The sequence below is a fragment of the Oncorhynchus nerka genome, linkage group LG22, assembly GCF_034236695.1.
Source record: "Oncorhynchus nerka isolate Pitt River linkage group LG22, Oner_Uvic_2.0, whole genome shotgun sequence".
Lineage (NCBI taxonomy): Eukaryota > Metazoa > Chordata > Actinopteri > Salmoniformes > Salmonidae > Oncorhynchus > Oncorhynchus nerka.
Genome location: NC_088417.1, coordinates 51048723 through 51076063, shown reverse-complemented (window position 1 = coordinate 51076063; position 27341 = coordinate 51048723). Strand labels below are relative to the sequence as shown.

The following is a 27341-nucleotide window of genomic DNA, read 5'->3' as shown; positions in this document are numbered from 1 at the left end:
TGAACAAAAGGAAAACCTATGTGAGAATGCTATTCATTGACTACAGCTCAGCATTCAACACCATAGTACCCTCAAAGCTCATCACTAAGCTGAGGGTCCTGGGACTAAACACCTCCCTCTGCAACCGGATCTTGGACTTCCTGACGGGCCGCCCCCAGGTGGTGAGGGTAGGTAGCAACATATCTGCCACACTGATCTTCAACACTGGACGATTCCAACACCATCATTAAGTTTGCAGACGACACAAAAATGGTAGGCCTGATCACCGACAACGACGAGACAGCCTATAGGAAGGAGGTTCAGAGACCTGGCCAGGTGGTGCCAGAATAACAGCCTATCCCTCAACGTAACCAAGACTAAAGAGATGATTGTGGACTACAGGAAAAGGAGGACCAAGCACGCCCCCATTCTCATCGACGGGCTGAGAGTTTCAAGTTGCCTGGTGTCCACATCACCCACAAACTAGAATGGTCCAAACACACCAAGACAGTCGTGAAGAGGGCATGACAAAGCCTATTCCCCCTCAGGAAACTAAAAAGATTTGGCATGGGTCCTCAGATCCTCAAAAGGTTCTACAGCTGCAACATCGAGAACATCCTCACTGGTTGCATCACTGCCTGGTACGGCAATTGCTCGTTCTCCGACCGCAAGGCACTACAGAGGATGGTGTGTATGGCTCAGTATATCACTGGGTCTAAGCTGCCTGCCATCCAGGACCTCTACACCAAGCAGTGTCAGAGGAAGGCCCTAAAAATGGTCAAATACCCCAGCCACCCCCAGTCATAGACTTTTCTCTCTACTACAGCATGGCAAGCGGTACCGGAGTGCCAAGTCTAGGACAAAAAGGCTTCTCAACAGTTTTTACCCCCAAGCCATAAGACTCCTGAACAGGTAATCAAATGGCTACCCAGACTATTTGCATTGTGTGGCCCCTCCAATCCATAATTTACGCTGCTGCTACTCTCTGTTTATCAAATATGCATAGTCACTTTAACTATACATTCATGTACATACTACCTCAATTCGCCCGACCAACCAGTGCCCCCACATATTGGCTAACCGGGCTATCTGCATTGTGTCCCGCCACCCACCACCCGACAACCCCTCTTTTATGCTACTGCTACTCTCTGTTTATCATATATGCATAGTCACTTTAACCATATCTACCTCAATCAGCCCGACTAACCAGTGCCTGTATGTAGCCTCGCTACTGTATATAGCCTCGCTACTGTTATTTTTCACTGTCATTTTACTGTTGTTTTTATTTCTTTACTTACCTAATTGTTCACCTAATATCTTTTTTGCATTGTTGGTTAGAGCCTTTCACTGTAAGCATTTCACTGTAAGGTCTACACCTGTTGTTTTCGGTGCACGTGACAAATAAACTTTGATTTGACCAATGACCTTGAGCCTTCTTCGACAGGCACATCTAATGCAAATCTATGGCAGCACCCCTTGGGCTTGAATTTTCGCACTCTCCCTGTTTATTTTGCGATGACATCGTGTCCCCACGAGTGACAGAACACTGAGCCAATCCCGGCGCAACTAGAGAACATTACCAACCCCAACACTCTGTATTTTCTGCTGGCTTTCCCACCACCACAGAAAGCACTGAGCTAGGCTGAAACCTGCATGTTGGAGCTGCCTTACTCAAGAAAGCAAAAAAGAGTCCATTTTTGAATGCGGCTTTATTAACTCAAAGATTCTATTTATTTATTTTTTACAATATTTGTAACCTGATATGGGAGACGTATTAAAATGCCAAAATAACATGCAAAGCAGGCAACAGTTAACTAAACATGTGGGGCTCAAAACACCTGTCTTGAATGACGGGTTGCCACTGGGTGTGGGCAATTCAAATCATATTAGTGAAACATTATTTGCTGTTGGATCCGACCTCAAAGGTATTTTTTATGTCATCTGCAGAGCGGCTAGACAGCATACAGCTTTGAAAATCATCGTCCAAACAGCAACTGAAGGGCGAATGCGATCTAATGCACGTCTTGCCAATGTGCAAATTCTCCATACTAACATTACATCAACATAATGTGTCATGTATACATCGGGCCGACATCGGCGCGATGTACAGTATGTGTGCTATCTGGGTAGCTAACAAACACAAAGATTGGTTATTTACAACAAATCAGTCTTATACAATATCAGTGACATTTTAGCATAAAGTTGCCTTAATTTTGAAAGATGCTTGCTATATTACCTTTTTCCCTCTCTAGGCTTGAGGAGTGATGGAACGATCAATACCTCGAGCTCTAATGCTCCGATTAAGTTTTCACAGCGCTACTGATCCAAACTCTTAAAAGACAAAACCCTATCCCCTCAGCCCTGAAATGAAGTGGACACTTCTGATGACGTATAATGACGTCTGACGAGTATACACTTGCAGGGCGAGGAAGGAAGGAATTATTTTTTTTAAATACAAAAAATCGTAATACAAAAATCTACTTACATTGCTACATCAATCTTGTCTAACAAAACAAAACACATGTATTAACAAGAAAATACTCAAACATACAAAAAATATCAATAAAATATATATATATATATTTTTTAATTGTGCAATTGTATTCAATCTGAAAAAAATCGTATTATAATGATTCAGGAAGATGTTATTCTTGTTGTTATTCACTAGGGTTAATGTTTTAATAAGATAATTAAATCAGAAAAATTTGTAATTTTGGTATAGAATTTTGGAATTTTTGTTTGTGTATGAAGTATTTGGCAACAAGAATAAAACAATTAACAATAATTTCAGTGGTCTTGTTATCATTGCAATAGTAACATATTATATATTTAATGTCAAAAACATAGGCAGTGTTCATAATGGTAAATAAGTATTTTGCAAGGTTTTCCCAAAATTCTGACACAAATTTACATTCAAAGAACAAGTGAGACAGATTCTCACCTTCTTTTTCACAGAAAACGCAGATATCATCAATAGCCACAAATTTGGATACCGTATAATTACATGGATATATCTCATGTATAATTTTGAAGTGCACTTCCTTGACTTTGTTTGGTATACAGTATTTGTAAGGCCTTAACCATGCATTTTTCCAGACAATGTCAGGAATAAGCATGTTCCATAAAAACTTTTACATACACAAAACGAGACAGTCCCTCTGCCTTGGTCAGAAGTACTCTCCCAAGTATAGAAAGATATCTTAGTAGCCAATTATTAAATATATTTTTAGTTCTCTTAATTTTAGGAGAGAAATTCAAATGTGGTCTGACTAAGTGTTTTTTTGACAGATTAATTCCTAAATATTTAACACAGTCCTTTACAGGAATATTTTCTATTTCTTTATCATCAGAGTCAAATAAACATAAGATTTCACATTTAGAAACATTCAGCATTAATCCTGATGCAATAGAAAATGCAGTTATAGCATTAAGGGCATGGGCGACCTGGTCTTTGTCTCTTAAGAAAAGAGTAGTATCATCAGCCAGTTGGGAGATTTAGATTTCTTTGTTAAAAATGGTTAAGCAATACAAATGTGCATTATTCAGAATATCTGGAGATAGAAGTTCCACAACCAAAATGAATCAAAATGGCGAAATTGGGCATCCCTGTCGTACACTTCTGTTGATACTGAATCTTTTGGAAGTATTAAGGTTTAGTAGCACAAAACTGTTTATCTTTGTAAAACATGCAAATTACTTTAATAAAATTTCACCAAACCCAAAAAAGTTTAAGAGACCTAAAGAGAAATTAATGTTCAATTGTGTCAAAGGCTTTACCAAAGTCCAAAAATAGGACAACCGCATCTGCGTCAATTGCATCTGAATAATCGAGTGTCCAAGACTAAACGAATGTCAGAGTTTATGTGACGACCCTTCATAAATCCTGTTTGAGTCTCATTTATAATGGTATCTATTCCTTTCTTTAATATTTTGGCATAAACCAGAACAATCCATTTGTAATTAACATTTTAAAAAGTAATTGGTCTCCAATTGTCAATGAGAGAAGGGTCTTTATCGGGAATCAATGAAATGAGGCCATATTTCATAGTGGAGACCATTTCCCCATTTCTAATGCAATCTTGAAACATATTGAAAATCGGGTCTTCTTGTAACTCCCAAAACTGTCTATAGAATTTAACTGACAGGCAATCAGGGCCAGGTGATTTCCCTTTTTTCATTGAATTCAGCGCCTCTCTAATTTCTTCAATTGACACAGGTGAATCGCAAACTGAGTGGAAATCATCCTCAATTACAGGGACATAATTCTGAATGTGGCAAATGTAGCTTTCACAACCATCTTCCTGAAATTGATAGCTGTAAAGGTTTTCATAAAAGGAATTGACAAATGATGATATTGTGTAATGGGATCTTTGCATAAAACATCGTTAATTTTGAGTGTAGTTATAGATTTTATTTTGTAGTTTTTCTTTTCAAGTGCAAAATAGTAACTAGTGTTTCTTTCCCCCTCTTCAATCCATTTTGCTCTTGACCTTACAAAGGCGCCCTTTGCCAGATCCGTGTAAAGCTGTTCTAATTGTAGTTGTAAAGACTTGAACACAGACTCCTCTTCTTCAGATAAATTATCTTTCTTTAGAAAACTGTCAAGCTTGCTCATCATCTCCTTTTCTCTAAGTTTCTTTAATTGCATCAGTTCTTTGGCGCATTTAATGGCTACCACTCTGACTTTATATTTGAACAATTCCAATCTACTTCCCTGACCCAAGTCTTTTCTTACAAAAATATATTTAACTAATGATTTGATGTTTTCAATGAGAGTAGTATCTTTAAGAAGTGTGTTGTTTAATTTCCAATATCCTCGAGTACCTTTTGATTTTTTAGTAGCTTGTAAATTCAGGGAAATCAAGTGATGATCAGAAAAGGGAGCCAACTGATAATCTACATCTATAACAAATTGTAACAAAAAAAGGGGAAATTAGGAATAAATATATTCTAGATTTACGTGACAGTTTTGTTGGTCCAGGTATAACCCTTAGCATCCGGATTGAAATAACGCCAGGCATCCTCAACACAGAGATCCTTGCGTAGTGTAATGATAATGTTACTATTTTGAGGGTTTTGACTCGTTCTAGGTGGAAAACGATCAGCAGATGCATCAGGTGTTTCATTAAAATCCCCTGAAATAATTAGAAAACCCTCTGAGTATTTGTTGCTTAAATCCTGTACTTTCCTGGTAAATTGGGTAAAACGGGTCTTATTATGAGCATGTGAATTATGTCCGTAAGGAATGGATGTTTAATTGGACCACCCTTGTCCGTAAATTCGTCACTCGTTCATCCCAAGCTTCTATCCTAAATAATGCCATAGATTCACCGTTTTTGACAGCAAAAAAATAGGGATTTACAGCAAAACAGGGAAGCATGATGGAAGGTGCGAACCTGTAAGTGACAATAGCGCTAAGACCCACGACTAACCACGATATGTGATATATTGTGGAATAACCTTCTATATGAACATCAAACGCTGCTTTTCATTGCTGACCAGCAGAGGTCCCTAATGGTCATTGTGTTAAAAACTCTTGAGTAATGAACTGTTTTTCAGCACAATTTGGTGAAAGCCCAAAAGGCTTCAGAAATACTTGGTTTCCACATCATTAGGCGTTAGCTTTCTGGTTCTGTTGCTCGTTGATACTTGTATCGGTTGGCTCTGGTCTTGAGAGCGGCACGCAGCCTGGGAGACCGTGCCGCCAGTCAAGCGCTGTTTAGGGCTTGAACGCCCCACGAACATCGCTTACAGGAAGAGGGTGCAGTGGATGAGCAGCTGGACGCTGGTTAACGTTAGACCTAAAAACAGGGAGGGCAATATTGATACATTCTAAATTATGGAGTTAAGACGGACAAACCCAGCGTGCAATTGTGTTTTACTATGTGGAATAACCTTATGTCTTATTTTCGGTAAGTACTGATCTCGCTAAGCTGATAACAATATGATCGCAATAGTTGATGGCTAGCTAGTGAGCTAGCCAGTACAGTAGTTTGCATGCTAGATAATTGCTAACATAATATGCTTTAGTTAGCTGGCTACTGTACCTAGCTAAACGACGATACTAGTTGGCTTTAGTTAGTAACGTTAGTGCGTGACTTGGTACGATAGTCGTATTTCTAATTAAGGCATGTGATGCAGATCGTAACTAGAGTACTTGCCAGCTGGTTAGATTACTAATTTATGGGGTCTGATTAGCTTAACTTGTTTGCTAGGTAATGTAACTAGTTGGCACAAAACCAAAGAATATCTAAAGATACGCGAGTGTGCCCGTTGTGACACTTGACACATGTTGTTGACTTTAATGACCTCTAAATATTTCTGAATCTATTGTTTTGGCGTGATAACTAAGAATTTACCAACTAATTGGCTAAATATGACGGATTCAAATTACAGCAAGTTAAAAAATATTTAAACTTAGTTCATGTCATTTTTAGCTACGATATTCATAACTATGATAGTTCATTTGTTTATTTTTCATTTGGGGGATTTTTTTTTTTATAGTGGGCAGAACACGCAAGGAGGTGGGCAAAGCCATGCACGAACTAGCGAGACCCTATTGGCGCATTCTAACATGCATTTGCATATTTCTGTCAGGGAGCATGTGTGCATGTGCAATAACTACATTTCACACTTGAACTCCTTGTAAACAAACACGACTCCAACACCATTAAGTTTGCTGACAACACAACAGATCACAGACAACGATGAGACTGCCAATAGGGAGGAGGTCAGACCTGGCAGTGTGGTGCCAGGACAACAACCTCTCTCAATGTGAGCAAGACAAAGGAGCTGATCGTGGACTATAGGAAAAGGAGGGCCGAACAGGCCCCATTAACATCGACAGCAGTGAAGTGGAGCGGGTTGAGAGTTTCAACTTCCTTGGTGTCCAAACACACCAAGAAAGTTGTGAAGATGGCACGACAACACCTTTCCCCCTCAGGAGACTGAAAAGATTTGGCATGGGTCCCCAGATCCTCAAAAAGTTCTACAGCTGCACCATCGAGAGCATCCTGACCGGTTGCATCACTGCCTGTTATGGCAACTGCGCTGCATCTGACCGTAAGGTGCTACAGAGGGTAGTGCGTACAGCCCAGTACATCACTGGGGCCAAGCTTCCTGACATCCATATACTAGGCGGTGTCAGAGGAAGGCTCAAAAAATTGTCCGAAAATTGTTTCCTTGCCACGATACTAATGACTATTGCAATACTGGTATCGTCCGTCCCTAATTGAGATCAGGCTTTTCTTCGATGAGAAAATCTGCAGAATGTTGGCCTAATTCCATATCGCTCCGTACTCGGCCACTGGCTTCCTCTCCTCGCCATATTTGGTGGGTAGTGGAAATTCCAACTGGATGCTTCAGATTTATACATCCGGTGAAACATCTGGCTTTTTTTTTTGGTGTAAAAGATAAAATGTCATGGTTATTTTAGTGCATCATTTGTTGTCTACTGCACTTTTGAGATGCCATATCATATCACTTCCAATGGATTTGGTTTCTATGTGTGTTGTTTGCACACAGCCTGTTGGGTTGAAATTCAAAGGCTTGCAGGGAAAAAGTGTCCAGCTGTTTTATTATTGCATTCTGCACTGTCAGCATGTTTTTGTCACTGCATGCCTTCCTCTCTGACCTGGCTCTCTCTAACTGGAGAAGATGTCAAATATGTACAGAAATCTGTTGAACAACTCGCTGTATAGGCTTTAAGCTATGAAAAACTAGTAAACACAGATTAGTGTTGTCACAATAGCAGTATAGCGATACCAGATTTTCTTTGGCAAAAACCCAGAAGTAGACTTAACTCTGGTCCTTTTAAAACCTACTCTTGTAAAATATTGTGTGCTATAGCTTGCAAAATAAACAAATATGACTCTGGGTGACGACAAGGCAGTTTGATTATTTTATTTTTTATAAACATTAGGACTGTTTCACTTCATGTTTTGCTTCCTTACTTCCTAGTATCGCGATACTGGTATCAAAACAACACTAACACAGATTGTTGTAAGAACACAGAAGCAAATGTTTTTATGTCCTCTTTACCCGATAGCTGGAAATGACTCATGCCCAGTGCCTTTTAGAATCCGAGAGTGGAAGACTTACAATTTCGTCTCTTACATTGTTGGCTCAACATTTCCAAACAGTCCCAAACAAACAAACAAACAAACAAACAGTCAGAATGTTGAATAAACTTCATTCGATTTTATTTTACCTGTTGTCTGCTGATTTTGTCATTGTTGGAGGTCATCTGAGACAAAATGTCCACAGGGAAGTGTTATTAGCCCGACTTTCAGTATGCTGGTCTGTATATGGTCCTGTCGATTTGTATTTTCAATACTGGCGCAATTTGCACACGACGTAAACACTTGCAAAGTATGTTAACAATGGCTGAGAGAAACCAAACCACTGATCGAACGTTGCTGACTTTGAATTTGCAGTGAGATGCAGGTACTTCCAGTGAGTGAATGTGAGGAAACGTGCTTCGGTCGACAACGTTTGGCTATTGTTTACATATTGTGCATCGCGTGCAATGCTTCAGGAGATTGAAAATACAAGCCAACTGAGCCATATATAGACCGGCACCCCAAAAAGTCAGGTTAATAATACTTTCTTGTGGACATTTTATCTTCACTTACTACTGTCAAAATGACCAACAGCACGGACAACCGGTGAAGTACATTTTAACAATTTTATTCAACATTCTGGTTTGAGACTTGTGACTACTTTCAGACTGAATATACATGGGGTAACCAAGGTAACAGTTTGCTGTATTAGGCAAACTTAGGCCAAGCAGATATAAAGCATCAAAGCTTAAGTGCCTAAAGAGTCCCAATCCCTCCAAGCTTCTCAACGTTGAATACATTAAGCAAGAAATTGAATGTTTGGTTCTTTATCAACAGGTATAAATCGAACATTCGCTATAGAGTTGTACGCCCCGGCGGAAGTGCTGGTTGAGAATGGCACCACGGGGATCCTCAAGTGTTCCTTCAAGTCCAGGGAAGTGATCAGCAGTGCAGCCACAGTCACCTGGTCGTTTTGCCCGGCGGGATCCGATGCCGGAAGCGCTGTTTCCGTGAGTCCTTTCTTTTTTCTGAGGTCCATGAAACTCCCAAGAGCTTCCTCTCAGATCGTCCACCAATGGGTGTTCTAGCACAACATGTTTCCTGCTATTATTTAGGCCCACTGCCACAGAAAAGAGTGAGGCAGTTTGCGTGTGTGTTTGTGACTGGTCCAATGAAAGGAAAGGAGCCTGAGGAGGGTTGTGTTATGTTCTAGGCCACTTCTTCCTGACCATCTGCGTCCTTCCCTTTCTTGTTTCTCCAAACTTAAGCATTGAATTCAGTGCTCCTTCCCTCCTCTGGTTCAGGGCAATATGTATATAGATTTTTGTTTCCTCTTTCCAAAAAATATATTGCGTGGCCAAATGAACATGACCCACAACTCATTGAGTGAGGCAGTAACTTTGACCTGTTTATGTGGAAAGTGTGTTCAGCCTGACAGAGTAGTTTCTGAAGGTTAATTAACATTTGCAATGCTGGGATTTGAATGGAAATGGCAGGAACAAGCGTAACTAGTTCCCCCTATTCCCATTTCCCTCCCCTAGAGATCTAGCTAGCTGGCTCATCTTGCCCATAATGCTGTGCTTGTATCCGGCCTCGTAACAGAGTGCAGTTGGAGAGGGAGTCACCAACACCCACACTAATGCGAACGGCTATTTGTCCACTCTCAACTTTTAAACAAAATGACTATTAAGGATATTTGTCTGTCATGTAAATGCTAAACGAATTGCCCATCAGTTTGGTACAGTAGCAGATACGAACATAACACACAGTATCAGGGGAAGCTTAGCTGTTTCTTGGCAAAAGTGCCCAGTCATGTAGGTAAGCCATAAGCATCCCAACGGTTAAACCTGTTTGCTTGTCTTTCCCATTTCCTGTTATGAGTCCTTAGTCATTGGCTATGTCTCAAATGGCAACCTATTCCCTATATAGCCTAGTGTATTGATTTTGACCAGAGCCCCATGGGCATACTCAGAAGAAGTGCACTATAAAGGGAATAGGGTGTCATATGGGACGCTAACATTGTGTGCAATTCTTGCACAATCCATTTCTCTTCAGTCATTCTTATATAAAAAAAAAATCTATCTTTTTTTAATTTTTTTTTTTTTTTATAGATTTTCTATTACACTTCTGCAAACCACTACCCAGGGAGTGTGGCTCAATTCAAAGACAGGGTGAAATGGGCGGGAGACCTGAACAAAAAAGATGCCTCAGTCCATTTAATTGAGGCGCAGTTCAACGACAATGGCACCTACTCATGTGCCGTGATTAACCCGCCTGACATATCTGGCACCGCCGCTCAGACACAGCTCAAGGTCGTCATCAAAGGTAAACTTGCAAATAGATTCACAACAGTACAGCAAAACTCAATTCACTTTTAAATAGGACCTGACCAATGTCTCTCACATTGAAGGATGACTTGGAATAAAACAGCCAGAAAATACATTTCACCTAACAAACCAACTGAGCGATTAATCATATCTTACTAACCAGGGACTGAGAAACACACGTACAAGAGATTCACAATTTTAACACTAACACTGATTTTTAACGTCTCAAACATTTAACTGGTAATATAGGGCCCTATAAAATTGGTATTATTTGTTTTTCCAAAATCCGTTTTTTTTTTTTCCCAAATTCCAATTTCACTGATGCATTATGTTAATGTATTATGATAGACTTCAATACATTTAATTGATTCCCTACTAAGTTCAATTTAAAAAATATGTAGGGTCCTAGTAGTATTTGCACAGCTGTGACTTTGTAACGTAATTGTTATGTTGTATGATGATGCTTACGTTGTCTTGTTTTGCAGAGTCTCTCCCTCAAGACAACACGGCCGTCGTAGTGGCCGCCGTCTGCGGCGCCGTCATTGGGCTTATCCTCATCTCTGTGGTTACCTGCCTGATCATCAAGAGGCATCAAACCACCCATGAATACGAAGGGTAAGGCATTCTCCCTTGTATTACCATCAAGGTAGTAGATAGCTTGAATAGTACTTGAATAACTTCACTTTGGTCAGTATCAATCATTGCACCTGACCGTCAGTATCTGTGGAGTATTTTAGGAGGTATCTAAAAATGAAATAATATGAAATATTTTATCAAACAGATGAAATCACACAGAGGACTCTTATCTTGGTGATATACACTGAGAATAACAAACATTAGGAATACCTTTCTCATATTGAGTTGCACCCTTTCTTTTCCCCTCAGAACAGCCTCAATTCATCAGGGCATGGACTCTACATGGTGTCAAAGGCATTCCACAGGGATGCTGGCCCATGTTAAAAGAACTTAATCTCTCCAGAAATTATGCATCAATGTTCATAGTTGTCTTTTTTTTCTGGAAGCGGCCCTTGCATTGAATGGAGGTCTACTTTCAAACTGATGTTTTAATGGCCTGTTGGGTTGTGGGGCATTCCATGGATATCTCTTCTCTCTAATTCCCAGTACACGCACGTTCTTAGTCAGCAGACCTTAACTCCGCTGTATGGGATATGGGGGTTGGGTTCTGGTAGATTGTCGCTTGTGCCCTCTCTTGGAATAATACAGTAACATGTTTGTGATTGATTAAAAATGTTTGTGTCCGACATAACCTTAAATGAAAACTAATTCGAAGGACGCGGCTGGATGAGAGATATGAGTAGAGGACGTCACGCTAGTTCTGACTAGATGTTTAGACTCTTCTCTCTTTTCTCTCTGCATCACATGATTGGTGTCAAGGTTTTCATGACTTAGGCCTAATATAAAGCATTAGTTGACGCACATCCAAATCAGTAGGGCAAGTGCTGACTAACGGAATTGTAAACTGAGCGAAAGTCGTAGACTAAGATGGACTCCTGATGATTTAATGCAGGAATGGGCATTTGGCGGCAGCTCCCCTTTTGTAGGCCCGCGAATCAATTTCCCCCCAACTCAGTAGGGGTCTCAACTTAATGTTGAGAGTTAGAATAGTAGGTGCAAGTTCAAAATTTGATTGTGCATCAGCAGTTTTCTCATGTCAGTCACTTGCAGTCACTCAATTAGCCCATGTCAGCTTATATTTTTAAGATTGGTAAGTTTGTCTTGCCAGCTATCTAAACTTGTAGTAATCATGGTCAAATTACTGAAGGGGGGACCACATTTTTTATTTTGTTAGTCACTCTCACAACATATTAAAAACTGCAAACATTGCTCTCCGCCCTATGGCAAAATCAGTATAATTGCATGAAATTAATTATACAATTGCAAAATCTTCCCTCAGCCCCATGGTAAAATGTGTAGAATTACAACAAACTTGCTTTAAAACTGCAATATTTTTTCTACGCCCCATGGCAAAATGTGTAGAATTGCAATAATGCCCCCAAAATGCTAGGGCCAGCTCTGACTGCATGCATGGATGTGGGTACACAGACCCGCAAGCAACTATGGCTCCTCATAAGTTCAGATTTTGTGGCCCCCAGTGCCATCAAAGTTGCCCCTCCCTAATTGTAATGGGTATTAAACACCAATGTCTGCAACTTTATTTTTTCATTAAATTATCTTGGCTAAAATCATTTTGTTTGGGTGGATATCACATTAGATTAAAATAGATACTTTTAACACTGCGATTAAAACTGCATTGACTCAATTCGGGACGTTTTTAAAATAATTAGCCTAGATTAATTTCTAGAATCATTTTTTAAATGTATAAATTATATTTTATGTATTTTAAATCAAATGTACATAGTTTATCCTACTCTAAGACGCTTAATACATCCCCTGGTTAGATGTGCGCTGAGAGATCTTGTAGAGTGAACAAACTGATCCTATTATTCAAAATGGAGGATATGGGGTTGCGTCTCAATTGGCACCCTATTTTCTATATTGTGTGCACTACTATTGACCAGGGCCTATAGGGCTCTTGTCAAACAGTGCACTATTTAGGGCATAGGGTGCCATTTGGGACATATACATGGTATGTGTGTTTCTTTTAGAGTGCCATGTTTGCTCTTCAGTGTTTAGTGGATGACTGATTGACATTGGTATGTACACATCTGAATGTACACACAAATAATCTCTCAAGTGGGTGACCAGTTGATCAGTTATTGTCTTGCATAGGATGAACGACAACCTTTATTTGAATTTGCTCCTGGTGCCCATACAAATGCTTTGTTAAACTTCCAGTACATTGTCTCTACCCAATGTCTGTCACTCCTGCAAACCTCTCCTCCCAACCACTAGGAGCAGTCATTTAAAAATGTGCCACATAACCCATGCAGAATCTGCCCATTTCTCAATTGCATTTTTGTCCCGTAAGTCTTCTCCTGTGTGTGTCTGTGTCTGTATGTGTCCATGTCGCCTATTTCTCTGTGCGCCAACGCTTCCTGAACTGCACAAAACAAACCTCTGGTTTGCAAACCTCTCACCCGGCGCAAAAACTAGCTGCACGTCAGTGGAGAGTGTGAGCTCCCACGCCACACGCCCGGGGGGGAAGAAACCAGAGTCCAGCTTGGAGGGCTCCAGGTGTAGCAGCCACTCCACCCCGGTCCAGGTAGGAGCTACAGTGAGTGACAAACCAACCATCCACACCCACTGTCGCCCAGGGGACACTTACAGGGTGGAGAGGGATCCTCTAACTAACTAGAGCTGAGATGCACTACATTTGACATGTTTTGTAATTTAGCCGACACGCTTATCCAGAGCAACTTACAGTTAGTGCATTCATCTTAAGATGGTTAGGTGGGACAACCACATATTACAGTTATAGTAAGTTTCGTAAGAGCTTGGACTAGGAGCTGGCCTCCCGTAGGGGTGGGAATGCCAAGAGACCAGAGGTTGCAGTACGGAGTGCTCAGGTTGGGGTGTAGGGTTTGAGCATAGCCTGAAGGTAGGGAGAGGCAGTTCCTCTTGCTGCTCCGTAGGCAAGCACCATGGTCTTGTAGTTGATGCAAGCTTTGACTGGCAGCCAGTGGAGTGTGCGGAGGAGTGGGGTGACATTGGAGTACTTAAGAAGGTTGAAAACGCTGCAGTGGCAGGTGTTTGATGGCACTAGCGCGGAGCCCAGCCAACAGCAAATTTCAGTAGTCCAGATGGAAGATGACAAGGGCCTGGATTAGAACCTGCACCGCTTCTTGTTTTTAGGTAAGGTCGAAGGCAGCAGATAGACCTAGGAGGATGAGAACAGAGGAGAGAGTCGGCTTTGGCAGTGCAGAGAGCCTCTGCGACACAGAGAAGAGCAGTCTGTTGAGTGATCCGTCTTCATGTCTGACTGGTTTGGGTCAAGAAGATCGCTCGCTAAAGTGTTTTAGAAAGAAGGGATACAGGTCTATAGTTTTTGACGTCAGATGAGTCGAGTGTTGGTTTCTTGAGAAGGAAAGTGACTCGGGCCATTTTGATGTCAGAGGGGATGCAGCCAGTGGCCCGGGATGAGTTGATGAGGAATGGGAGAAGGTTTCCAGAGATCGTCTGGAGGAGGGAATGGGGTCGAGCGGGCAGGTTGTCTGTCTGGCAGCCAAACCTCGCTAGTCGCAGGATTTCATCTGCACTACAGCATTACCCTCACCCAGATCTATTTGTGCTCTTGCCAACTCTATTATCATCATTGACAAGCCAACATTTGACTACTACAGCATAGGGTTTCAAGCTGATCTCCTTGATGGCTTCTTTAGTTTTTCATACATCTGATTTCAGACCTGGAAAACCAGGGTCTTATTAAATACAGGAACATTGTAACAAAATGTTGACAATTCTATCTACTGAACACAACCCAGGTGGACACACTCCCTAACCAATCACAGGTATTAATACACTCAAATGTAATTTGTCATTTGTTTTCAGACCTCAGAAAGTAGTCTAATGTCGAGATGAGTCCATGTCCCAGGCCATGTGTTTTATAGATCCAGCTACAGTGGCAAGAAAAAGTATGTGAACCCTTTGGAAATACCTGGATTTCTGCATAAATTGGTCATAACATTTGATCTGATCTTCATCTAGGTCACAATGTTTGTCTATTGTTGTGACTTAGATGAAGATCAGATAACTTGTTTAGTTTATGCAGAAATCCAGGTAATTCCATAGGGTTCACATACGTTTTCTTGCCACTGTATATACCTCTAACTAAAATCAATGGAAAAGATAAGCACCATTTTGTATTGCTTGTCTTTCCCATTAATTTGGGGTTGACACGTAGATGGATTTACACAGCAATTGGCATTGGATGTGGACTAGAGTGATATGGACAAAATATAATATAATCACATTATTTTATTTTTATGTTGACAGTATGACTATAAAAGTTATACGTTTTGCTTTATGAGTAGTGTGTTACCCTAGGGTGGCAGCACATACATTCTAAGTTAATTTAATGGGTCTTTATCCAGTCTGATTGTTTTATATAGTTCAGTTCAACTTAAAACAATGAATACATTTCTGCATTTCCTGCACTCATTTGAAATAATTTATGATGCCACGTAGGGCTGCACGATACGGGCAACCAATCTAGACCTTACTTTTAACCAAATATTGCAATTGCGATTTGACTTCCGATTTAGAGCAAAACACTTGAGTGAACATTGAATGTTTTCTCTTAGCTACTTCATGTAGCTAACATATTTACGTATTCCTCTTTGATTTAGAAAACACTGTTGCACAAACATGCTGGTTCTACACCATTACTGGTACTATCGGGCTGTATAGCTAGTTATGTTTACTCTGAATCTACATTTATTAGCTAGGTAGCCAGCTAACTAGCGATTTAGTATTAGCGGCTAACACGATTTAGGCCCAACTTGCTAAGAAAAGACAAACCAAGCCTTTTGCAGATGTAAGAAACACAAACATATAATTATAGAACGCTAATGGATTTATATTAAGAAGCAAAGTGAAAACAGCATCATTGTCATCAACATTGCTGCTTGTGCTGCATTTACCATGCAGACTGAACCCATGCAGACTGCGTGGAATGTGTCATGGAGATCTACAGTGGGGTAAAAAAGTATTTAGTCAGCCACCAATTGTGCAAGTTCTCCCACTTAAAAAGATGAGAGGCCTGTAATTTTCATCATAGGTACACTTCAACTATGACAGACAAAATGAGAAAACAAAATCCAGAAAATCACATTGTAGGATTTTTAATGAATTTATTTGCAAATTATGGTGGAAAATAAGAATTTGGTCACCTACCAACAAGCAAGATTTCTGGCTCTCACAGACCTGTAACTTCTTCTATAAGAGGCTCCTCTGTCCTCCACTCGTTACCTGTATTAATGCACCTGTTTGAACTTGTTACCAGTATAAAAGACACCTGCCCACAACCTCAAACAGTCACACTCCAAACTCCACTATGGCCAAGACCAAATAGCTGTCAAAGGACACCACAAACAAAATTGTAGACCTGCACCAGGCTGGGAAGACTGAATCTGCAATAGGTAAGCAGCTTGGTTTGAAGAAATCAACTGTGGGAGCAATTATTAGGAAATGGAAGACATACAAGACCACTGATAATCTCCCTCGATCTGGGGCTCCACGCAAGATCTCACCCCGTGGGGTCAAAATGATCACAAAAACGGTGAGCAAAAATCCCGGAACTACACGGGGGGACCTAGTGAATGACCTGCAGAGAGCTGGGACCAAAGTAACAAAGCCTACCATCAGTAACACACTACGCCGCCAGGGACTCAAATCCTGCAGTGCTAGACATGTCCCCCTGCTTAAGCCAGTACATGTCCAGGCCCGTCTGAAGTTTGCTAGAGAGCATTTGGATGATCCAGAAGAAGATTGGGAGAATGTCATTTGGACAGATGAAACCAAAATATAACTTTTTGGTAAAAACTCAACTCATTGTGTTTGGAGGACAAAGAATGCTGAGTTGCATCCAAAGAACACCATACCTACTGTGAAGCATGGGGGTGGAATCATCATGCTTTGGGGCTGTTTTTCTGCAAAGGGACCAGGACGACTGACCCGTGTAAAGGAAAGAATGAATGGGGCTATGTATCGTGAGATTTTGAGTGAAAATCTCCTTTCATCAGCAAGAGCATTGAAGATGAAACGTGGCTGGGTCTTTCAGCATGACAATGATCACAAACACCCCGCCCGGGCAACGAAGGGGTGGCTTTGAAAGAAGCATTTCAAGGTCCTGGAGTGGCCTAGCCAGTCTCCAGATCTCAACCCCATAGAAAATCTTTGGAGGGAGTTGAAAGTCTGTGTTGCCCAGCAACAGCCCCAAAACATCACTGCTCTAGAGGAGATGTGCATGGAGGAATGGGCCAAAATACCAGCAACAGTGTGTGAAAACCTTGTGAAGACTTACAGAAAACGTTTGACCTCTGTCATTGCCAACAAAGGGTATATAACAAAGTATTGAGAAACTTTTGTTATTGACCAAATACTAATTTTCCACCAAAATTTGCAAATAAATTCATTAAAAATACTACAATGTGATTTTCTGGATTTTTTTTCTCATTTTGTCTGTCATAGTTGCAGTGTACCTATGATGTAAATTACAGGCCTCTCTCATCTTTTTAAGTGGGAGAACTTGCACAATTGGTGGCTGACTAAATACTTTTTTGCCCCACTGTAGCAGAGAGAGATGACTCAAGTAGCAGTGTAAACTATAAAAATGGACGTTGCACACAGTCTATCACATTTAACAAACCAAACATTCAAATACCGTTATAGAAGGTACAGTAAAAACCCAAACCGGTCCGTCGCATCAATACCGGTGTATATAGTAAAATACGGTATACTGCCCAGCCCTAATTTGGATTTATCTTGAAGTTGGATTACTTTTAAGGTCTGAAAACATTTGAAAGCTTTGATTTTGAAGTGTAATGTCCCTTTAAGTCTAAGATGGAGGCCTGTAGACATTGCAGCCTTTAAGTACTGTAGGTGAATACCCCTTCACTACAGACTGACTTCAGTGGTCACCAACCCTGAGCCTGGAGCAGGCTTTTGTTCTATCCCAGCAGTAACCCACCTGATCCAAATAGTCATCAATTATTATTGAATTGATGAGGTGCTTTGGTGCTGGACTGAAACAAAAGCCCACACATCCTGTAGCTTTCCAGTACTATGATTGGTGATTAACAAGATACAATACTTGTTAATGTACTATGAGACCTCTCATTTAGGTTAAACTCGAAATGTTTGTCAACAACAGCAGGCCGGAGTGTCACAGCATATCCTTTTGCGAAGCTGCTGTTGCTGACATAAGCATGCATAGATGTTCATTTAGTGCCTATGAAGGTGTTATGCATTGCTTATGAACGTTCATAGGAGTCCTCTGATTTAAACTGATATTGAAGGATTATGTCTGGGGAAAAAATAACCTTATGCTTTGTTTACGGTCAACTTTGCCAGTCGACTTGTTTCGTTTGCTGATCTTGTGAGGGACGTCATGAGAGGCGCCTCTCCCTTATTACATTAAGAGACGTGTCGGGGCAGATCTGTGGTGGCTACATTCCTGTGTACTGTACTGTACTTTTCAGTTGTTTGTGTGTTGTTTCCTCACCATCTACAGTGCCTTCAGAAAGTATTCACACCCCTTGACTTTGTCCACATTTAGTTGTTACAGCCTGAATTTAAAATGGATTAAATTGAGATTTTTTTTTGTCACTGGCCTACACACAATACCCCATAAATTCGAAGTGGAATTATGTTTTCAGAAATGTAGACAATTGTTATTTTTATGTAAAGCTGAAATGTTCAACCCTTTTGTTATGGCAAGCCTAAATAACTTCAGGAGTTAAAATTAGCTTAAGTCAAATAATAAGTTGCATGGACTCACTCTTTGTGCAATAATAGTGTTTAACATCATTTTTGAAAGACTACCTCATCTCTGTACCCCACACATACAATTGTCTGTAAGGTCCATCAGTCGAGCAGTGAATTTCAAATTCACGTTCAACCACAAAGACCAGGGAGGTTTTCAAACGCTTCGCAAAGGACACCTATTGGTAGATGGGTAAAAATGAAAAAAGCAGACATTGAAATTCCCCTTGAGCATGGTGAAGTTATTAATAACATTTTGCATGGTGTATCAATACACCCATTCATTACAAAGATACAGGTGTCCTTCCTAACTCAGTTGCAGGAGAGGAAGGAAACAACTCAGGGATTTCACCATGAGGTCAATGGTGATATTAAAGCAGTTACAGAGTTTAATGGCTGTGATAGGATAACTGAGAATGGATCAACAATATTATAGTTACTCCACAATACTAACCTAAATGAGTTAGTGAAAAGAACGACGCCTGTACAGAATTTAAAAAATATTCCAAAACATGCATCCTGTTTGCAACAAGGCACTAAAGTAATACTTTAAAAAATGTGGCAAAGCAATTCACTTTTTGATGTGAATACAATGTGTTTGGGGCAAATACAAAATAAATATTACTGAGTACCACTGTACATATTTTCAAGTGTAGTGGTGACTGCATCATGTTTTGGTTATGCTTGTGTAGTGACATGACTGCTATTAATCTGATTTATGTATCGAATCAACTAATTCTGTTTAATTGTTGCTCGATTTTAAAATACTTGTGTAAAAATGTACTCATTAGGACTAGGGCACCACGGAAGAAGTTGTTTAACAAGTTATAATCTTGAGTTTAATTCGGAAGATTAAATCAGTTATTTATTGATAAGTCACTTATTAATCATTACCTCATATCAGTCTCATTCTGAACGTCGCATACCTCTTGAATCCGCAAGAACCCCAGCCTTTTGTGATTATTCAGTACAAATGTATTTACTTACTAATTAATGAAATAATAACACAGAATACACATACAAAAGTCCGTAGTGGACTGACAAGATGACTGCTTATTACACAGAGGGAGTGGGGGGAGTTAGAGAAAGGGACATTTATCGTGGATACATTTCTATAACTATTCTCACATTAATCATATGCCTTGCACATGAACAACCACCTGCTTGGTAAGAAAGTAACAAATGTATTCATGTGGTGAATGCCTTCTTTCGTCTATCTCGGTCAGAACCAAGCATTGTCGGGAAGGATGTGGGCTCTCCCGTGGGTGTAAGGCTCTGATTGTCCATCAGAGGTCACAATGTCCTTAGTTGTCTGTCGCTTCAATGATTCACCAGTGATTGTCTGAGGTGAGCTTCTTTCTGCTTTTCTTCCTCGGGTAGATAGTCAAAGTTCTAAGACCACTTTTACATGCACAGATTCAGGCTGTCAAATGTTTTGGTCTTTATCTTCTTCACCTCGTGTGGAGAGTTAAAGTTCTAACCATTTTCAGCCTGGCTACACATTTTCTGGATTTAGAGTTTCAACCATTTCAACATTTAGCTCATGCTTCACTTCTGCTGGTCCGTTAATCCTTAGCGAGTCCTTTTGAGCACTCTGGTCGAAAAGGGTGGTTCCATCACACTGACATGCTCTTCTGACTTCATTCGGGCGTGGCTTAGTTTTCATGTCCGTTGCACCTTAACCTCTCTAGGATCGTTCGGGACGTGAGCGTCCCACCTCGCCAACAGCCAGTGAAATTGCAGGGCGCCAAATTCAAATAACAGAAATCTCATAATTAAAATTCCTCATAATTAAAATTCCTCAAACATATTATACACCATTTTAAAGATAAACTTCTTGTTAATCGAGCCACAGTGTCCGATTTCAAAAAGGCTTTACGGCAAAAGCACACCATGCGATTATGTTAGGTCAGCGCCTAGCCACAGAGAACCATACAGCCATTTTCCAAAGAAGGAGAGGTGTCACAAAAGTCAGAAATAGCGTTAAAATGAATCACTAACCTTTGATCTTCACCGGATGGCACTCCCAGGACTTCATGTTAGACAATAAATGTGTGTTTTGTTCGATAAAGTATATATTTATGTCCAAAAACGCGCCAATTTCAAATGAGGTTATGTTCAGAAATGCATTGTCTCAAACAAACATCCGGGTGAAATTGCAGAGAGCCACATCAAATTACAGAAATACTCATCATAAACATTGATGAAAGATACAAGTGTTACACATAGGATTAAATATAAACTTCTTGTTAATCCAGCCGCTGCATCCGATTTTCAAAAAGGATTTACGGCGAAAGCACACCATGCGATTATGTTAGGTCTGCGCCTAGCCACAGAAAACCATACAGCCATTTTCCAACAAAGGAGAGGTGTCACAAAAGTCAGAAATAGCGTTAATCACTTACCTTTGATCTTCATCTGATGGCACTCCCAGTGAAGTTATCTATGATCTCGTTAGAAAACTAAAATCACATTCCTATCTTAACAAAAATAGTTTAAATTGTTCTTGATATTTCCTACACAATGTAAAGGATGTAAACCTGACTCTTCAAGTTACAGTATTTTAGTTTATACAGTTTTTAATAGCATCACAAAATAAGCAATATGACATGATTATTCTTTAGATCTTCACTGACCATTCTTAACATTCGTAGCTTAGAAATATTGTTTCACTCTTTGGTCGTTAGAGTTTTTGGGTAGCAAAATGTCTTTGTAATAAAGACATTCCAATCTTGATACTAGAGACTTAAAGGAGTTGTCTGCTGCATACAATTTACGATTGGCGTGAGGTGTCATAAAACGGGCCCAGCTATCTGTCAGCCATTTGCCAAGCTAATCTGAGGCCTTGGATCCTTGACCAGGAGAGTCATGACACTTGTAATCATTAAGGACCTGACAATTTATTTATTTTTTTGGGCTAAAAAGTAAATGTAATGGAGCTAACCACAGGCAAAATTCTAGAGGAAAACATGGTTCAGTCTGCATTCCACCAGACACTGGGAAACAAATTCACCTTTCAGCAGGACAATAACCTAAAACACAAGGTGAAATATACACTGGAATTGCTTACCAAGAAGACTGAATGTGGCAGAGTTACGGTTTTGACTTAAATCTGTGGCCATCTTTTTTTTCCCATTTAACCTTTATTTAACTAGGCAAGTCAGTTAAACAAATTCTTATTTACAATGACGGTCTACACCGGTGGGCCAATTGTGCTCCGCCCTATGGGACTTCCAATCATGGCCGGTTGTGATACAGCCTGGAATCGAACCAGGTTGTCTGTAGTGACGTCTTTAGCACTTGATGCATTGCCTTAGACCGCCGCACCACTCAGGAGCCACAGCTCTTAGATTTACCCAGGAAGACTCAGTTGTAATCGCTGCAAAAGGTGCTTCTACAAAGTACTGACTCGGGTGTGAATACTTATGTAATTGGTTTCACGTTGCCATTATGGGGTATTGTGTGTAGATGGGTGAGAATTTTGAATTCAGGCTCTAACGCAACAACATTTTGAATACTGTAAGTCAAGGGGTATGGTTATTTTCTGAAGGCACTGTATGTTTCCTATTATTTTGTTTTTGTGTGTGTGATTCTTAGGTTAGTGCTCAGTGGGGGTTAGAAATTTCACCTTGAAGATGACAAGAGCAGCCCAGATGTAGTCCCGGGGAGGGGGGGGGGTATTTTGTGCTACAATCTGGCGTTGTTACAGGCTTCCATCTGCAGTCGGCCATTTGAACTTAACAGCTGAACCAGTCTGACATGTATTTTTACTAACACAGCCTTCCCTCCCCTTTTCCTGATCTCCCCATCCATCCATATGCTCATCACAACAGGGACCGGTGATATACGCCCAGTTGGATCACACAGGCACCAAGAACCCCAACTCATTCCACAAGATGGAGCCAGTGGTCTACGCTGACATAAGGAAAAACTGAAGAGAACTGGAGACCAAAATGGACAGGCCACCATAGCTCGCTGCTTTGGGATGGGTGGGTGGGGGTTGTTATACAAGGTTAGAATTTATGCTGTTTTGAAAGATTGTTTTTTTTTGTCATTAATTTGTCCTTTTGTCTGCTGAAAGCATTCATTGCATGTTCATGTGTGTGGTAAAACAGTTACGCTACCAAGGATTAATACAATACAACACAGAGATTAGAGAAGCACTGTCTTCAGAAAGTATTCATACCCCTTGATGTCCTCCACATTTTATTCTGTTACAGCCTGAATTCTAAATGGATATGTTTTTTTGTTTTACCCAGCTACCCACAATACCACATGATAGTGAAAACATGTTTTTGTTAGTAAATTTATTGAAAATGAAATACAGAAATAGTCCGTATTCACACCCCTCTGTCAATACATGTTAGAATCACCTTTGGCAGTTATCACAGCTGTGAGTCGTTCTGGGTAAGCCTCTAAGAGCTTTACACACCTGAATTGTACAGTATCTGCACATGTATTATTTACAAATTCTTAAATTTCTGTCAAGTTGGTTGTTGATCTTTGCTAGACAGCCATTTTAAGTTTTACCATAGATTTCCAAGCCCATTTAAGTCCAAACTGCACCTAGGCCAATCAGGAATACTCAATGTCGTCTTGGTAAGCAACTCCAGTGTATATTTGGCCTTGTGTTTTAGGTTATTGTCCTACTGAAAAGTGAATTAGACTCCTAGTGTCTGTTGGAAAGCAGACTGAACCAGGATTTCCTCTAGGATTTGTGCCTGTGCTTGGCTCTATTCCGTTTGGCTCTAGGCCAATGACACAAAATCTCAATATAATATTTTTTAAATTCAGGCTGTGAATACTTTCTGAAGGCACTGTGCATTAACTGCATGTGTAGGAAGTGTAAAATACATAGGCTTTGGTTGTTATTTTGTTTTACAATCCAGGGACCATGATAACATGTTAACCATCAGCTCAGTCCCAACACATTGGATGTTAAATTGATGGTTTAGATATAGGATAACTGAAATGCATTGGTGTTTTGTCTGCAATCAAGTTGCCTTCACAAAATTGTTACCTTGTAACATTTAGATTAACTCCATATATCACACCGGTACACAGCCATGGAAAGCCTCATGGTGAAATTACTTTGTATTGTCCTATAGGTTGGCACATTGCATTGATATATCCATGACTAAAACCCTACCTGCCACTGGCTTAGAAACTGAACTGTTAAATGGAAACATAGACAACTTTTTTTTACATTGCTTTTATTGAATAGTTTACATGTAATTTATTAATTAAGCACAACTAATTATGACAAAAACCCTGTTTGACATATTTTCGTTTTGACATCTGTTTTAGATTTCGTGATCATGTGAGACTGATAATATCATGGGCCAAATATCTTCCATTAACAACTCTACTTTGATGTTTCACTGTGCTTTAAATATATTCAAGGTTCACATTATAAGTCTTATTTTATGTTACAAAGTCAAATGTTGCTATTCCAATGAGTCAATCATGTTTGATGGAAGAGATGCATTAGTAGTCCGTTTAAAGAGCAACTGAACGTAATAAGCATCTTTCCCATTTGAGAAGAGGCTATGTGGCGTCTGAGTCAAACATTTATTTTAGTGTCAGAATTGACCTCAAAGTGTAAATAGGATAATTTGGGTCAAAGTCAGTCTCTTACAAAACAGATTTGTGAGATAATTAGGAACAAATTGTATGTGATGGAATGAAGGGTCCCATAAACTCAACCCCAGGATAACTGTTATTGCAAACCTGTCCACAGCTGGAAGCGCCCAAGTAATCATTCATTTGGCGCGCAGCTGCACGCGACCTGATATAATGTCCATGTTGAATTTGGTTTGACATTAGATATCCTTATGAGGGTAGTTGGGGACCATCAGTGAATTACACGATGTACATGGGACAATATTTTTTAAATGCAAATAGCTCCGAATGTCAATGACTTGACCTCAAACCAAGTATAAATTGTTGAAATTCATGTACAAATATTCACAGCAATTAATGAGACAAAAGGTGTGCAACAAGAAATTTTGGTTCCATTTATATAGTGTAATTTATTGACAGTCCCTAACTAGCCCCACAGATGGGCTATCCAAAGTCAAACCAATTTTGCCAAGGTCTCACACCAGCTAGCTGAAGCTAATTGGCAAATTAAGTTGACCAGCTTGCTAGCTAGGCTAGGCTACTTCCAGACACAATACCTGGTTACACTGTTTCAAGTTATCTATAAAAGGTGAGTGACTGTAACTGTGTACTGTTCCGGTAGAGTGAAAGTGCAAACTCTTCCCATGTTCAAAACACACACTAGACACCCACATCAAAGCACACCCCCAAAACCCAAATCTCGTTTTCAGTCACATTTCCTAATGAGGAGAATTGAAACCAAGTCTAAATCAGGACATTCAACCCCTCTTAATGTTTTCCTTGATTTCTAAATGCAGTTGTCTTACCCCGACCAACATTTATGTATATGGATAGTTTAATGTACGTAAAATATAGTGCTCCTTACTGTAATCCATTCCTTTCTGCTCAATGGTAGTATCTCTTGGTGTTTTAACAAAATAATCAATTATGTGTTTCAGAATTCCAATTTAAAATTGTGTATCTTTTATTTTTATTAAATGATCTGTCTTGATGCTGAGCCCTCCACTGTCTTGTCTTAACAATCCGTCTTTAGTGTTTTTAACTATGTTTTCGCTGTTGACAAAATGGTTTTGATCACCGAAAGAGTGCTAGAGGAAGCGTCATTTCTTTATTCCAAAACTGCCTTATCCACTAGTCCTGCAAAAATATAGCAAAAGTAATTGACAATTTACATTCCAAAAAATACATAAAATACTGTAGCTTATCTTGTGCTTATGCAGTATGTGTGTGTGTGTGTATGTGTGGTAACAGTTAAGGTAGTATTGTCCTTGATTATGCATGATGAAAAAAAGTTTTGTTTACAGTCCGCTCAGATTCACAAAAAATGACGGTGTCAAAGTTTGGATAAGTACAGTTTACAAAACCCATTCCACTGTTACGTGTCTTAAGTGTGAAGTCGTACTTTTAACTGTTAAGTAGCAATATAGTGTGTGTCATTTGGTGCTTGTTTATATAATATTGTATGTTGCAAAACCTGCACTATATCCCGCATATCAAAGACCACAAGCACTATATGATTTTATTTTTCTTCTTCTGTTCGATGTCTTAACTGGAATGTAGTACATTTAGTGCCTTTTGTATTTCATCTACCATCTTGAACACCTGCTCTCGCTCTTTAATTTTTTTTCTAATTTATTTACTTCCTTCATTGTATGTATGTTTTTTTATACATATAGAAAAACATAACCCTCTGTATCTGATGTTCAAATGTTATATAAAAGCCATTTCCTGATTTAAATGACTTTGTCATTGTTTACAAATATTGTTGTTTACCAGATGGAATTCTGCAAGTCAAGCATTTGAAGGCATTCCAAACTTTGCTGCGGGGTGAAGTTTTCCCTAGCGTCTAGGGGAAACTGTACCCTACTCTTACCCAAACAGATTTTGCATGTCAGAGGCCAGCAGCCAGGTAAGTCACAAGTGTGGCCACTGCATACATTATAACCATGTGTTTTAAACATAATTGACAAATCCTAGTATTAAGATACAAGATCTTCCACTTGGAGATTTTAAATGGCAGTAGGAAAAAAATGGCTTCTTGATTGCCCTTATGGACAGTGTACGTAACCTGCCTATTTGTCGACATCATCCTTCTGTTCTGGAGAATTATATTAGCGTTACTATCAACATCTGTTCTGATTATGCATGGAAGAGGCCTGTTGACAGCACTGTCACATTTTCACTGTTAAGCTATTACTACCAAAATTAAATCTCATGTAGCCACTAATTGGAGTTCAGAGGAACATGTGTGTTACTGCTCTAAGTGCTGGTGATATTATTTGTCATCTCAGTTCTCATTTCCATGGAAGAGGCCTGTTCTATTCCAGTGAAGGCCGGCACTGTTGCACTCCATGGCATTGCTATCAGACCAAATAGTGGTTTTGGATATCTATGTTTACTGTTCTGGTATTTTAGGACTGATGTATGGGAGAAAACAATCCAGGTACCATCTCACTAACTTGGAAGTTCCACAGAAAACTTCAGAGGGAGGTTACCTTAGGTTTTCTGAGAGAATTATTCGGAAATGGTGAAATGGAATGTGTTCTCATGTAGATAGGAATATCTTCTTAAGAAAGTAGAAATGTGTCGAGGCTTAAAGTGTCCATAAGCTTCCAGCCAAAACATTTCAGAAGAGTTTGTGCATATATTATGACTACATTTTGTGCTGTTTCGGACTTCTGTGAGGGTTTTATCGGCTGTTTGGGCGCACATTTTTTCTGAAGACAAGCCGAAGTTCGGACCCGAAGTCTACGCCCCTTTGTCAGTAATTGGTCAACAGTAGGGATTCTTCAATATTCAATCAAGTCTTTGTGGTCATTCCACAAGAGACGACACATTTTAATGCATGTTTTTTCATTGAGAAACACTGCACCAAACATCTTGGATGTAAAGTTGCGCGACTAAGATCTCGGCAAAAACGTTAAAATTAATGACAGATTTCTTGAGTTAG

The 27341-nt window shown here is 39.8% G+C and overlaps 1 protein-coding gene across 3 annotated transcripts; it reads left to right on the top strand.

The window, feature by feature from the left end:
- The first annotated feature begins 5485 nt into the window (after nucleotides 1–5485).
- Nucleotides 5486–26123, top strand: LOC115105309 (myelin protein zero-like protein 1). Of its 3 annotated transcripts, none has more exons than XM_029627213.2 (6): nucleotides 5488–5891; nucleotides 8877–9049; nucleotides 10151–10364; nucleotides 10852–10981; nucleotides 13442–13550; nucleotides 22603–26123. In XM_029627213.2, the coding sequence occupies exons 1-6, from the start codon at nucleotides 5819–5821 to the stop codon at nucleotides 22702–22704; spliced, it is 801 nt and encodes a 266-aa protein (XP_029483073.1). In that variant the 5' UTR covers nucleotides 5488–5818; the 3' UTR covers nucleotides 22705–26123. The 3 variants fall into 3 exon arrangements, with proteins under 3 accessions (XP_029483074.1, XP_029483073.1, XP_029483072.1); XM_029627212.2 differs by having other exon boundaries at nucleotides 13442–13562; XM_029627214.2 differs by lacking the exons at nucleotides 13442–13550; nucleotides 22603–26123 and adding an exon at nucleotides 11252–11633 and having other exon boundaries at nucleotides 5486–5891.
- The last annotated feature ends 1218 nt before the right edge of the window (nucleotides 26124–27341 follow it).

What these genes read in the sequence shown, in the direction of transcription:
- LOC115105309 (XM_029627212.2), top strand. Translation starts at nt 5,819, where the DNA reads ATGGAGTTAAGACGGACAAACCCAGCGTGCAATTGTGTTTTACTATGT. An exon ending in GCTCAAGGTCGTCATCAAAG is followed by an intron (nt 10,365 to 10,851) that starts GTAAACTTGCAA and finishes CTTGTTTTGCAG; the next exon opens with AGTCTCTCCCTCAAGACAAC. An exon ending in CGGTCCAGGTAGGAGCTACA is followed by an intron (nt 13,563 to 22,602) that starts GTGAGTGACAAA and finishes TCATCACAACAG; the next exon opens with GGACCGGTGATATACGCCCA.